The following is a 13,748-nucleotide window of genomic DNA, read 5'->3' as shown; positions in this document are numbered from 1 at the left end:
TATTGTGGCTCCCTGCATAATTGTGGACCACATTTTCGTTTTTTTGAACAACAAAATATTTTAATTAGTGTTGGGACTGGTCATTGACCGTGGTCAATTGACAGTCAATTGACCACCTCTTAAGTGACCGGTTAATTGACTAGTCAAATTCGATCAAAATGTTTTTGATAACAATTGTAGAGTGTCATCTATCAACTATTTTTACACCTATACAACCAAAAACACATTAGAAATGGCAATCCCAAGGATACGCTGTTTTATATGTGTGGATTACAGATTACACTTAGAAGAATTACTCGCTATTGTGACTCCCTCCATAATTGAGGACTACATTTTCGTTTTTTTGAGAACAAAGTATGTTAATTAGTGTTAGGACTGGTCATTGACCGTGGTCAATTGACCACTTCTTAATTGACCGGTCAATTGACCGACAACTGATTACTTCTTAATTGATTAGTCAAATTCGATCAAAATGTTTCAAATAGAGTGTTATCTAACATTCCTTAATAACGCGATAGCGATGTAACTCACAATATAAATAAATAAATATAAATTTCATTGTGTTTTTAAAATTACTTCGGTCATTTGACACAAAAAAAAATTGACAACCCAAATTTTGATAAATAAACAGTTAGAACAAATTAAGGTCAACTCGAACTCTTGAATACGAATAATTTTATAAAAATATTCATGAGGGGGGAACAATTCTGGGATTGAATTTAACCTCGCGTAGTATTCGGTAAGGAAATTTCATACCAAATTTTGTTTGAACTTCGGGTTTTGGCAATGTGTAATTTTTTCCTTTGACAAGAGAACAGGATCATTATTCTCTCTATTCCGTCTTTTGTCCGATTGAAAACCGTATTCTTGAACAAAAGAGAACGGACGAAAAAGCGGAGAACACACAGCACCTGGCCAATCCAGTGCACTAGGAATTCTGTTTGTGTCTTAACATTATGCCACCGAGATGCTTGTTGTAGTGCTAAGCTAGCATAAAATAATCAAACTCTAACTTAATGTATCAACATCAGCGTGAACTAAAAAGTCTCAATAAGTTGTGAAATTTGCTAAAGCTATGCACTATGCATTACTGTAACTAGTCGGTAAAACTTCGTAAAGATTTCCTTTAGGTCAAAAAAAGAAGCAAATAGCGCACTATTAAAAAGACCAATTTGAATTTTTAAAATCTACTGGTGCAAATCTGTTAAATGTTTAAGAGAATAGAGATCATGAATCTATTTTTGTACTGTTCAGCATAATTGGACGTGCGTTGAAATATTTCGCAAATACAAGTTTTCCACTTAAACGGGATAAATATCATTATATACCTGAACTCTTCGTGAGCTAAATTAAAAGAGGAAGGAACGTAATTTCACACGTGCGCATATTACATTGCAGCAAAGGTTTCCTTTCCGATCTCTCTCAAAGAGTTCCGTCACGCCACCTGAAGACAAGGACTATCCTATGAACCGATAAAGTCATTTATAAATTATAATCGTGGCACGTATTTTCATTTAACGGGTCCACAAACCGGAAATGAAATTCGTATAAAATTGTCGCTACATAGGCCTAAGTACCTACCTATGTGGGAATAGAAAAAACTCAGGGATCATCTATTTATCAAATATTTGTTACATGTTACATTTGTTAATATTATAAAAAAATAATTATTCAGAAAGGTATAACAATATCAATTTTCGAATATCCTAGAGAGACTATTAGGCAAAATAACACTGGCAACACGTCAAATACAAAGTGCAGTTAAAATAATAAAATGTGAAGTCAAAGTTTTTGAATACATATCAGTTAAACCATTCAAAAAGGTAGTTTCTGTTTAACTTTCTATTATTAACACAAATAACGCAATTTTAGATACAGTGGCGCGGTCAATGTCTAAAAAAGTGCTAATAATAATTAATTAATTAATTAATAAAATTCGTGGTTTTAGCACCGACAAATAGAAACAAAACTGTTGAAAAATCTCACCAATGCTATGTGCCCCATTGGCTGAACTAAAGTGTCTCTATTAGGGATATTTATTTTACTTAAACCGCTGATAAAATGCGGGATATATACAACGTGCTCTTGCACTAAATAAAATAAGGCAGTATTTTACCATATTTTCACCCGTATGAAAATTTGTACCAGGGTGCTTTTTGATAACCTTTGAAACTTTCGTATTTGTTTTGGATCGCGACGCCAAAGATTTTTGTATGAATACCCGAAAAAATAAATAAATAAGGTGCCCCAATCTCTACGAGAAAAGCATTGTTTGTTTAAAAATTAAGATGCGCTTAATCTATGTATACCTGCTACCCGAAAATTTATTGTAGGTGTGGCACACTATATCGGAGAATTACTTTATCGCAAGATAAAACTTATCTTTTTTTATTTTTACCAAACTTCATAAATTAAAAGAGTCGTTCTGAGAGTAAAAATGAAGTCGCTGTACAAACAACTATTTCAATTCAAATCCGAATGTTTTAACATATGGAAATATGTACCCAGTGTTTGTTTATATTTTGCACCAAAATCAAAATCAATGAAAAGACAGCTCAAAATGCATTGTTTTAAATATAACACTCAGTTTCACTCATCGTGATCATAAAATTTGCACATATTATCTTTAGCCGTTTCTAAAATATTCCCATTTAGAGTAATAAATTCGCACAATATCAGTTGTTTCTTCTTCTGAGTCATAACAATAACTAAGATATTAATAAGTTTGTCAAGAAAGTTGCGATATATAAATATGCAAATAAATGAATATTAACGGAATACATGGCTATACAGATTTAATTTAGTAATCTTTACATTTAAATTTAAATTTAGTAAAAATTATTTTCAAATAAATTATAACATATTGCGCGTTAGATTTAAAACAATGCAAGTTATGTAATTTTGATAGATTTGCAACTTCGTTTTTTTGATTCTGTAATTATCAAAAGATAATAGATTAAAGACCATATCTTTTTAAAGTTTCTTTCTAACTCTTCAAGATTTGGTTAAAAACATGGTGCAAAATATAAAGAAATGTTCTATGCATACCTATCAAAGAATTCCACTAATAGGATGGCAAAATATTTCATAAATATAGATTGTCATCCATTAAAACATACTTCCAATTTTAGAACACTTCGCTTTGTTAAATTCTTCAGAACTTTTAATAGGATTCGCAACGTGGATCGCCCTGTATAATAACATCGTAAAAAAAAAAACAAACAAATCTTAAAATAATCATAGGTTTAACTGTTTGTAGGTGTTAATTGGTAAACCACGGTTTAAACTAAACAAATAGGAAAATTCGCTTTAATGCAATTTCCAATTCGATTTTCAGTTGCAATAACGATTCGCAAACTCGCAGTCAAAAAATCGACAAGCAAAACCGAGTCAACCGGATAGTTTCAAGGTTGTGTCTAAACAAGTGGCTCATCTACAAATATTTGAATAAATTTGCATCACATGTGGGCATGGCTAATTTCGCACACAGACTTCCTGCATTCGGAACTCGTAATGTTAGTGTTCGGTCGTTGCCAATTAAAACATGTTTGATTTATATCCATCAGCTTCCAGAATAAACGCCGATAAAAAAATAGGCATACAAGTGATACATCAATAATCGCTGATAATGTTTCTACCTGATAATTCTATTCTATGCCCCAGAGTAGAAATGTTTTTCATATATACAGGGGAAAGGTAAATATTTTCTGATCCCGATGGCGATTTTATTATTCGATTTATAATACGAAACGCTTACTGAGATGGTTAATAGTTATATTTATGGTAATCAAATATGCATATAGCTTTAAAATTGACCTTTTAACCAATAGGAACTCTGTTTTGGTTAGTCTGTTTTAGGGTTAACTATAAGGCATATTTCAAACTGATGCAATAGGAAATTAAATTTGCCAAGTTACGATTGTTTATGCGAATGGTTGCAAAATTTTCATCTTGGAACAATATGTTTGTTCATATTCACCGTGACGTAAAAGATTTTTAACAGAAATGAAACCAGTAATATAAGCAGGTATGAGAGCTGCATGTCACGTAGGGATAAACCTTAAGATTTTAAAAGAACAGACGGCAGGTGTTCGAACAGCTGCTCTGCTGATGAAAACCCGCATCGGTTGGGACCACTGTTAAGAAAGTGCCGGACAACTCTCAGTAGTTAAATAAGAACAATGATTAAAGCGCAAGCGCAATAAAATCAGTGACTAGATCAATAAAAAAAAATTGCAAAACAAATATTTTTATTGGCCTATGTCACATTTCCCACTCGATATTTCAAATATGGACCAACATAATTTTTTCCCTTAAGTAGCTGGATTGACTTCTGACTATGGAAAATCCACCCGCATACGGTCACTAATAAGTGAGACAACCAAAGGGGTAAGAGATACAGAATAGATTACCTCATTTTTTTGTTTCTTTTATAACTTTCCTTTAAATGACAATTTTACCAAGCCACAGTTACACTTTTGTAATAGATTTATATATAAGTATATCAAAAAATATTTTTAAAACAATTTTAATCTATTTAATAAAACGTGCAATAAGTGCGTAGGTGGTTATTTAATGGCATACAAATCAAATATAGGGTATCTAATTATGTTTAAGTTTAACTTTTTTTTAAATAGCAGATAATTGCAAATTTAAATTTAATTAATATTATCAAAACAATTAAAAGGCTTTAATAAATAAAGGAATATTAAATTCATATAGTATAAATACATATACTTAATGTTTATATATTTTTTCTTATATAACCTCGTAATCGCAATTCTTACGCTTATTACTGATACTAACAACTGGGGATGAAATGTCAATGTGAAAAAATCAATATCCGCATCAGCAAATTATTGGAAATTAATTATAATTTAATGATATTGCCTGAGTCATAGCTTGTAATATTCCTATTAAAATGCTCAAACTTTATGGTACATCAGTAATCGAGAAAAATGGCAAGCAGGAAACTCTCAAAAAAGGCGTTGCTCTGTTCCCATTGAGCGCTCTTCGACTCTAGTCTCCTGCCATTTTGCACCACGAAGCTTACTCACTCGATCATAAACGGTTAGGAGCACAACGACAATACATTTTAATTTAATCCAATTAATTGAACTTGCTAAACCTTGCAACGTGTGTATATTTATTTGCCAAGAGATAAAGTTATAAACAAATATGCCGGGCTTGAACGGGTAACGTTGTAATAAACAGAGTGTACGAAAAATGTGTTTTCGTGGGTCACTCAGTATAATACGTAGTACCATAACCTACGCCCTAACAAAGATGAGCTATTTTCAGATATTCTTTGATTAAAATATGACTCAAGCATCCAAAATATTTGTGGAAACGCGGACGCTGGATGCAGAATGAAAACCAGCGGAATTCAAAAAGCCGGCATTGCGGGAACATTTTTTTAGACTTCTTAATATTTTTCTTTTTGTAAAAACGACACTCACCCTTATCTCTAGGTATATTTTTTTTAATTCGCACAATCCAATACACCGCCAAACTAAAAAGCACCACTACTCAAACTAAGCGGCAATATGACGTACCGACAAGGAGGAGCAAAAGCACAGGACTACCAATCGAGTGATCAAAACAAATGCAACGCCTAGTCGGAAAACGCCGAACGCCCGACGGCGAACACGAACAAAATTTTAAAGCTCGATAAAGTTCGCGTAGCACTGGTTGCCTAAATGAGGAAACGTTGGTGGTTGCCTACCAACTAAAATGGGTCTAATAAAGTAAAGACAAGGTGGAAGCAGTAAAAACTTTTTATTTCATTTGATTTGAAGAAACCTCTCTTAGATAAAAAAAAATTAAGTAGCCAAAAACGTTGTCTTCTGAAAACAAAAGGAGCACCTGCTGTTTTTGAAAATTTAAATTTCTTAATTTTTATTACATAAAATGAGTTAAATGAGTAGCTACAGATGCGAAAATAATACTCACATACCCGCCCAAATATCACATCAATAGGTAGGTAATAATTTAAGATATAGATTTTCTGTTAAAAAGCTTATCCTGCTTATACATATACAGATCTGTGTTTTGTATCCGAACTCAGCATAATGCTGAGACACTCATTTGTTAAGAAACTTCGTTCAATTTACCTAGTCGGTAAGATATAAAAATAAGGAAAATAGGCAAATTTGATCTGATCGCTATTACAGATTATAAAATTTTATATAAACTGAGATTAGCAAGTACATCACTAGCGTAAATTATACAATTATTTCCCCAATCTCAGCCTCTTTACATCTAGCCATAAATTAAAAATATTAAAACATATAAAAACCATCCTTCTTTAAGGTTATGTTCAACCAAAGATCACATATTCTTAGATTTCATATTTAAATTCCTCGTAACTAGTGGACCAATATTAACAACATATTAATTTCAGGATTTCTTATTAACCAAAATTACTTTATCGATTGGAAGAAAAGTGGCTGATATTCTATGAGTCGATATTATATCATTTGAGCATATTTTATCCGTGACCCAATGTATGAATAGAAGGACCTGTTATCTTGATTATTATAAATAAAAGATTTGCATATTATTTTTAAATAAAGGGTGAGAGGAAAAATAATTATATATATATATATATATATATATATATATATATATATATATATATATATATATATATATATATATATATATATATATATATATATATATATATATATGAATATCCGTATGGATTATGCAAATGATTAAAATAACGAATTATTTACCCAAGAAACCTATATATGTATAAGTCCAGTTATTAGATGGAAAATAATTCCGATTGTCAAAATCTGATGTTGGAACTACTTTAGTCCGACTAGATAACGTTTACTGGTTCACATTTAAAGGGTACAGTCAAAAATGATAATTTGTTTATATATAGTTTAATAGCTTAAAATACACAGCGCGAAGAACATATTGAGCTGACAATCCGGATTTTATTAATTTGTAACTCTGTTGGTTTTCATTCATTTCATTTGGGGTTTGCAATTTTAAAACTATAGGTGAGGAAACACAAACCCTTAAACAAAATAGACTTTACTATGAAGGACATGGAACTGAAAATTAACAGAATTTGTATGAGGAAGTTGTTACCATTTTCTGTAATTTAGATTTTTTTTATTATCATAAATCATCATAATTAAAGGACAAAGCAAATGTTGATGTAAGTTATTCAGCATTTGGCATTTATTTACTGCTCTAAAACGCCAAAGTAACAGCAATTTCCAAAAAATTAATTTTATTTGCATTTTTTTCAGTGCCACATTTTTGCCAGAGCAAATGATTTACCTTACATTCATTTGTAAACACTAACAAGAAAGACAATATAAATTATTAAAACAAGTTGTGATAGCCAAAAACTTCAATAGGAAAAAATTTAATTGTCGGTTTATAACAAAAAAAAAGGGGTAAAAGTATACAAACTAGAAAATTGTTATTGTTAACACCTAAAAATATCAGTAGCTTAATTTTTAAAGTTATAATAAAAAAAAACTGTTCATGCCATGGAATTTACACAAATGAAACATGAACAACTGCTGTTCTTAACAGTCATTTGAAATTTATTTAATTACATAAGGGGAAAATTGTTTAGAAATCCTCATCGTCATCCGGCAAGGCAGTTTCCTGGGCTTTTTTGAGGTCGTCCTCGATTTGCTGCTGCCAGTGGGGGTCCATTTGTACTTCTGGAGGTACTAACGCAGGCATGGCCACAAATTCTAAATTAGGATCTCCAATCAGTTTTCTTGCAAGCCAAAGGAAAGGTTTTTCAAAGTTGTAATTTGACTTGGCCGAAATATCATAATACTGGAAAACCAAACATTCATTTAACAAATCAAATGAAAAACAAATAACACAGTACCTGCAAATTCTTCTTTCGGTGGAATACAATGCTCTTGGCTTTAACTTTCCTATCCTTTATATCAACTTTATTGCCACAGAGTACAATTGGTATATTTTCACATACTCTGACGAGATCTCTATGCCAATTCGGTACATTTTTGTAGGTTACTCGAGAAGTTACATCAAACATGATAATAGCACACTGCCCTTGAATATAATATCCATCGCGTAAGCCACCGAACTTTTCTTGCCCCGCTGTATCCCAGACATTAAATCTAATGGGCCCTCGGTTTGTATGGAATACTAAGGGATGCACTTCCACACCTAATGTTGCTACATATTTTTTTTCGAATTCACCAGTTAAGTGTCTCTTAACGAATGTAGTTTTGCCTGTACCGCCATCTCCTACAAGTACACACTTGAAAGTGGGCATCTCTTGTTCCGCAGCCATGACTTCAATTAGTGGATCTGCAAAAGGCAAATGAGTCAACGGAATTTTCCACTAAATTAAAACGATTTTTCCCCTTAGAAATCCAATGAAAACAAATTTCAAAGCGATTTCTAACTATAAAGAAAGTTTCGAAGGGTTTATCGATGGCAAAACCGAACGTTTTTGCGTTTTTCTAATTTGAAGTTATTTGTCTGGCGGTAAAAACGTATCATGGGAATTTGACATTCACGAACCGAATTTAATATTAATTTCCTATTACACTAACGACTCAATCACAAAAATAACGACGCGGAAAGTTATATGATTACGAATAAAACTCACCCTAGCAACCAAATTTAATAAAATTCCACGATGGCACAGAGATTCACGGATTACTGTGGCGTTCTACCAAAGTCGTTAAAGATCACAATGGCGTCCACAAGGATTTGACATTGATGAGGTGCATGCGCTGTATTTGACGGATGGTTTTAAACTTTTGTTAAGTCAAGCAGGACGCTTTTTGGTTAAATTTCGGCTAATTTTTTAAAAAATGGATTAACCGACGAGCAAATCACCCAGAACTATATTTGCAGTTGTAACAAAAATTAAAAAATATTTATCGATGACGTCATAAGGACATTTGACGTCATGTGAGCATGCGCCTTCCAGGGACGGCACTGCAGAACTCTATCGATTTTTGTGTGGTGGCCGTCCGCTCAAGTTGGAGGATTTGTCGGGTCTAGTTCTAGTTGTAGTGCCGTTTGTGTAAAATCAATTGAATGGGACCGTGTTACAAAACTGTCGTGTAGTGTGGTGTGTACTTAAAAACGGGCTAAAATGACCAAGGATAGATTAGCAGCCCTTGTTGCGGTAGGTCTAACTGTCTCTTTTAATGGGATATAGTTTTCCGTAGGTTTTCATTGGTAAAATTACCCCGAAAATGAAACAGAGTAATACAACTTAAACGTATTAGTTATTTCGCTCAAGTGCTATGTCGGATAATATCCATATTTACGGTAATGATTCAACTGTTGCTAAAAGTCAATTTGTCATTTAGTAACTAGGTTAGGGGAAACATTTGTAAATGTCAATCAGTCATGCCCCACCCCTCCTTCCTCTTTGGACGTTTTGAAATAAGGCGCTCATGCGTTCCAACAAAAGTAACATTATATTAATATTTATTAAACATTGTTTCTGCAGGCTCAAAGTGATGACGACGATGTGGGACCCGACGATGTCGCTGTCAATGTTGAAGGGCGCGATGGCTTTATGGATGCCTTCTTTGGAGAGGTAAAATTTTATTGAAAAGTCTAAAATAAAGCTATTTTTGTTAAAGTATGTTTGCCTGGCAGCGAAATTGTTATCTGTTAAGTGGTTCTCCATGTCCTTCTTTTTTATCTATTTTTGTTCTTAAATGCAACATATTTTTATATAATCGTAATTTTTTAAATTGTTTAACAAATGAAACCGTAAATTTCAGGTGGAAGAAATACGGGAGATGATAGATAAGATTCAAGCAAATGTCGAAGAAGTGAAGAAGAAACACAGTGCCATTTTATCAGCACCACAGAGCGATGATAGTGAGTAGATATTGTTTCAACTATTTCTTTTTTGCTTGTTGATAACAGATTATCAGGCATGTATTCAACAAATTATTGGGTAGGGAACTCGATAAATATGAGCAATAATTGTTTGATTATGGCCTATCGATATTACCTAGTTCTGGTTATAATTTTTAAGAACTTTGTAAAATGCCTTCCACATACCGAAATGAATTTTTTTTCAGATGCAGGATAAAAGTCTAATAAGGAAAAAAAGTTGTTTGTTCTGTCATGAAAAAACATATATTTAATAAAATTCTGATGTACAGCTAATCAATATTAGTGAGATAATTTTTGTTGTTCTTAGCGACTTACAAAACTTTTTCATATAAAAGTGATTGAGGAATTCATTTTTTTTTTACCAAAACAAAAATCTAATAGCGAGTTTCACAAAAAGCTTCTCGTAAACGAAGCAATACAGACCACACATTTATATGGTAACTATTTACCATAAAAGTATTTGAGAAATTGCTACGTAAAATATCAGACACTTATTAAACAATACCCCGTATAACGGCTGTACTGGGTGGCCCAGGGATTGATTTTTATAACCCAGTTCAATTTTTTTTATATATATTAACCACGGTTAGAGTGAGTACCTTTTTAAATCTGATACAATTTAAAATTCTTTTTCAAAAATAAATAAAATTGCTTAATAAATTAATAAATAAAACGCCTATATTTTTAACTTTACAATTTTACAACAAATATAATAAATAAATAAGTGAATGAGGTAACAAAAATTGATAAAATTGACAAGGCTAATCTATATTTAACAAAAGTACAAAAACATAACTTATTATATAATTTCCATTAATAGTTTATTTTTAAATTATTGTTTAAAAGTTTTCGAGCAGGCTTAACGCCTTTTTAATAAACTAAAAACAAGAGATCCTTATTACCGCTTTTTTGGAAAGGATGGCATGTAGGGGAAGAATTTATACAAAATGTTAAAATGATTTTTTTTTGGTTTTAACTAAGTGCAACCGATTACGCGTATTTTCCTGGACAACCGGTATATAGTTAAATTTAACACACTGATACAAGTTTGATACAAGTTTAAAAATTTCTATATGCCGCAAGACGACTGAAAAGGGGGTAGGCAACGTAAAAGCACCGTCAGCGTCGCATGAAATCGATCCTACATAATTTGCTCCAGTTAAAATGCAAAGTTTTTGCACAGCGCGATGTCGTCGAGGTAAATTTTAAAACGTCAAAAATGGATGTTTCTTTCGAACCCGTCTCAACTGTTATAATTTCGCGTATAAGTATGCGTCAAGGTACGTTGTCCAATGACTAACAAATGCAAATGCGAAATCACACTTGGTAATTAGAAGATTTTAAATAACCGCGTATGCGGCTATATGAAAGCTTAATTTATGAGCCGAATCTATTTCGGTTGCTGACGGGAATAATAAAAAACTGGAATGCTTTAAGGCAAGCGTAAATAAAAACAACGGTGAACCTGAAGTTTCTTTCCTTCCACGCAGATCTCGTACTTACCGGCCGATCATTGTGTATCCCATATATAAGGTGGCCCACTAAAAATTACTTCGGTATATTATCGAAAAATGTAATTAGTAAAAGCTTGAAAATTCCAAATTCTTTTATATACCGGCGGCAATACTGTCTTTACTGTGCTGTGTGTTTTTTTTTTATAAAATATCCAGGGTGTTCGAGAAATTTGAAAATTCTTTGGGATTCAGATAGAACACGAAGAATAATGATGTGCTTCTATATGAAACATATTTAGCGGATTGGTTAGTTTAGCTTAACGAAATATTTAAAAATTTTAATATTAAATTAAAATATTCAACTTAAGAACAATAGTTCATTTTGTCTATATGTTTTTTAGGTTTTTATCATGTATTAAATTCTGTTAAGTTGTTCAAGAGAAGGCAATTTCTAGCGGCGCCTTTAACGGACTCTTCGTAGGGTGGATCTAAAGGAATAAAAATTATAGGAACTTATCATTTTACTTTATTTCATGTTCTATCTTTATCCCAGAGATTTCCTGCAGTTTCCCTAATACCCGATATAAAAGAATACTGTCTAATTCTTAACCACCAGGCCCGCATGTAATTCTCTGATCTGCAACCTGTCATTTTCGAAAGAAAATGTTAAATATCTAGCCAGGTAGATAGACAGAACATTATGCAAACAATGTGTGCAGAATTTTCTATAAAATTGAAAAAAAAGTTGCAATGTATAGGGTGTTTCATTTCAAATAAGCAAGTTTTCGTAGTAGATCGACCCTGTATCTAATTTACTGCGGCCTTATGCCGCTGAAAAATTAATTTATGAAAGTAACCAATACCGAAAAGCTTAATCAAAAATTCAATTACAGAATTTATGGGAAATCTTGTTAAATCCGAAATTAAAAATTAAGCCCGACTAATTATACGAAAACCTTTAGCTCGTGCTTCGTCGGAGAGAAAGCCGCAGGCATTCTCTCAGTTTCCGCATTTCGACGCTTAAATCCCGGACCTCCGCGTTTCATTAACTTCCGGAGTTTCGCATACAATAAGGGCCTTACCGAACGTGGCCGTAACAGGTAGATATTCATCGATACGGCGAATTTGTAATTGATAAACTTTTGATACCGCTGTGCTCGATACTTGCTTTTCTATAATCATTGCAAATTATTTTAATTTCCTGGACCAACACTGTGACGTTGCCCGTATTAAAGTTTTGCGGCAAATATGCAACCACAGGGAAAGAATAAAGAATAAAATGATACATAATAAAAATAGAAAATACAAACTTAAATCACTTATGAGTAGCCTCCAATGGAACACAAATAACTTCACCCAGAGAATCAAAAATTAAAATGAAGTTGGCACCCTGGTTAGGGAAATTTTCCACCTTTAGTCTTCTTACGTCACACTTACGTATTTACGTACCAGAATTTAACACAAAACTGGCTACATTGACTGGTTAGGGAAATTTTCCACCTTTAGTCTTCTTACGTCACACTTACGTATTTACGTACCAGAATTTAACACAAAACTGGCTACATTGACAAATAAATTAATACTGTGAAACCGAAACATTTTATTTTAAAGGTTAAGACTAGAAATCAAATTTTTAAAAATAAAATATTTTTGGCATTTACAATCGTATAGCAGCACCTGAATCTGTAAGTTGGAGAAAAACCGAAGCATATTAACTCACACAAATTTTTTGAGAAAAAAAAATCATCAGAATGTTTTCCATAGTTTCATAGGTCTAATATTTAACTACTATTTAAATACTTAAGATGGCATTCTTTTTAATAGTAATTTTGTAGGCCATATAATATTACACGCAACAAACAAATTGATAATAAATATAGCTATACCACTGCAAAATAGTTACACAAATATATATCTGGAGTCGACGTCGAATAGCCAAATAGAGTTTGAATATACCCTCTTTATTACATTCATAAGCATAGGGTATTATGTCCGATTATCTTTTTGATAGATTTTAGTTTTGGTTTTAGTTTTGTAATTTCTTTTTTTGCGAATTTAAGAGATTTCTGTGACTTTTTTTTTTAACATAATATCCCAAAAAGAAAATGATAAGTTTTATCGGCCATGGTTCACTTGGTCCAAACTATAGAACATTATCCTACCGATATTGCCGCTGAATGGAAAATGCATGTAGACTGGTATTGCGCCATTGTTACTTTATCCGAACTTGGGGCCTGCTAAAGTTTTCCATCCGGTCGTTCTATTGTCTTGATTGTTTTCTTCTCTTTGCGCAATTGATGCCGTCTTTCTTAATCTTGGAAATAAATAGAGCTGATTATTTTGATGGTGTTTGATATTTAATCTGAACTAGTCAGTGTTCTTAAACGTAGTTAGGAAATTACGTTATCC

At 32.4% G+C, this 13,748-nt stretch overlaps 3 protein-coding genes across 56 annotated transcripts in view; 1 reads left to right on the top strand and 2 right to left on the bottom strand.

Annotated features, from left to right (window-relative positions):
- LOC132704076 (cell adhesion molecule Dscam2) overlaps positions 1 to 5,593 on the bottom strand; it is a 75,051-nt gene extending 69,458 nt beyond the window's left edge. For all 50 annotated transcript variants that reach the window (XM_060673798.1, XM_060673766.1, XM_060673808.1 and 47 more), the window contains exon 1: positions 5,460 to 5,593. The gene's annotated coding sequence lies outside the window, so the exon portion shown is untranslated. The remainder of the gene's footprint in view (positions 1 to 5,459) is intronic.
- A 1,829-nt stretch (positions 5,594 to 7,422) lies between these two features.
- On the bottom strand, positions 7,423 to 8,779 carry LOC132704212 (GTP-binding nuclear protein Ran). Its single transcript, XM_060674105.1, has 3 exons — positions 8,627 to 8,779; positions 7,874 to 8,322; positions 7,423 to 7,818 (listed from the first exon to the last, which is right to left on the bottom strand). The coding sequence occupies exons 2-3, from the start codon at positions 8,303 to 8,305 to the stop codon at positions 7,603 to 7,605; spliced, it is 648 nt and encodes a 215-aa protein (XP_060530088.1). The 5' UTR covers positions 8,306 to 8,322; positions 8,627 to 8,779; the 3' UTR covers positions 7,423 to 7,602.
- A 190-nt stretch (positions 8,780 to 8,969) lies between these two features.
- LOC132704211 (syntaxin-1A) overlaps positions 8,970 to 13,748 on the top strand; it is a 51,890-nt gene continuing 47,111 nt past the window's right edge. For 3 of the 5 annotated variants that reach the window (XR_009619244.1, XM_060674104.1, XM_060674101.1), the window contains exons 1-3: positions 8,970 to 9,154; positions 9,485 to 9,574; positions 9,765 to 9,864. Coding sequence is in view for 4 of the 5 variants with exons in the window: in XM_060674104.1 (XP_060530087.1) it covers positions 9,122 to 9,154; positions 9,485 to 9,574; positions 9,765 to 9,864 (223 nt within the window). In the remaining variant the exon portion in view is untranslated. The remainder of the gene's footprint in view (positions 9,155 to 9,484; positions 9,575 to 9,764; positions 9,865 to 13,748) is intronic. The other 2 variants (XM_060674102.1, XM_060674103.1) reach the window with 1 other exon arrangement.

The sequence above is a fragment of the Cylas formicarius genome, unplaced genomic scaffold (genome assembly GCF_029955315.1).
Source record: "Cylas formicarius isolate icCylForm1 unplaced genomic scaffold, icCylForm1.1 PGA_scaffold_6__28_contigs__length_40554024, whole genome shotgun sequence".
Lineage (NCBI taxonomy): Eukaryota > Metazoa > Arthropoda > Insecta > Coleoptera > Brentidae > Cylas > Cylas formicarius.
Note: the sequence above shows the minus strand (reverse complement) of the source record. Positions and strands in the feature narration are given on the sequence as shown.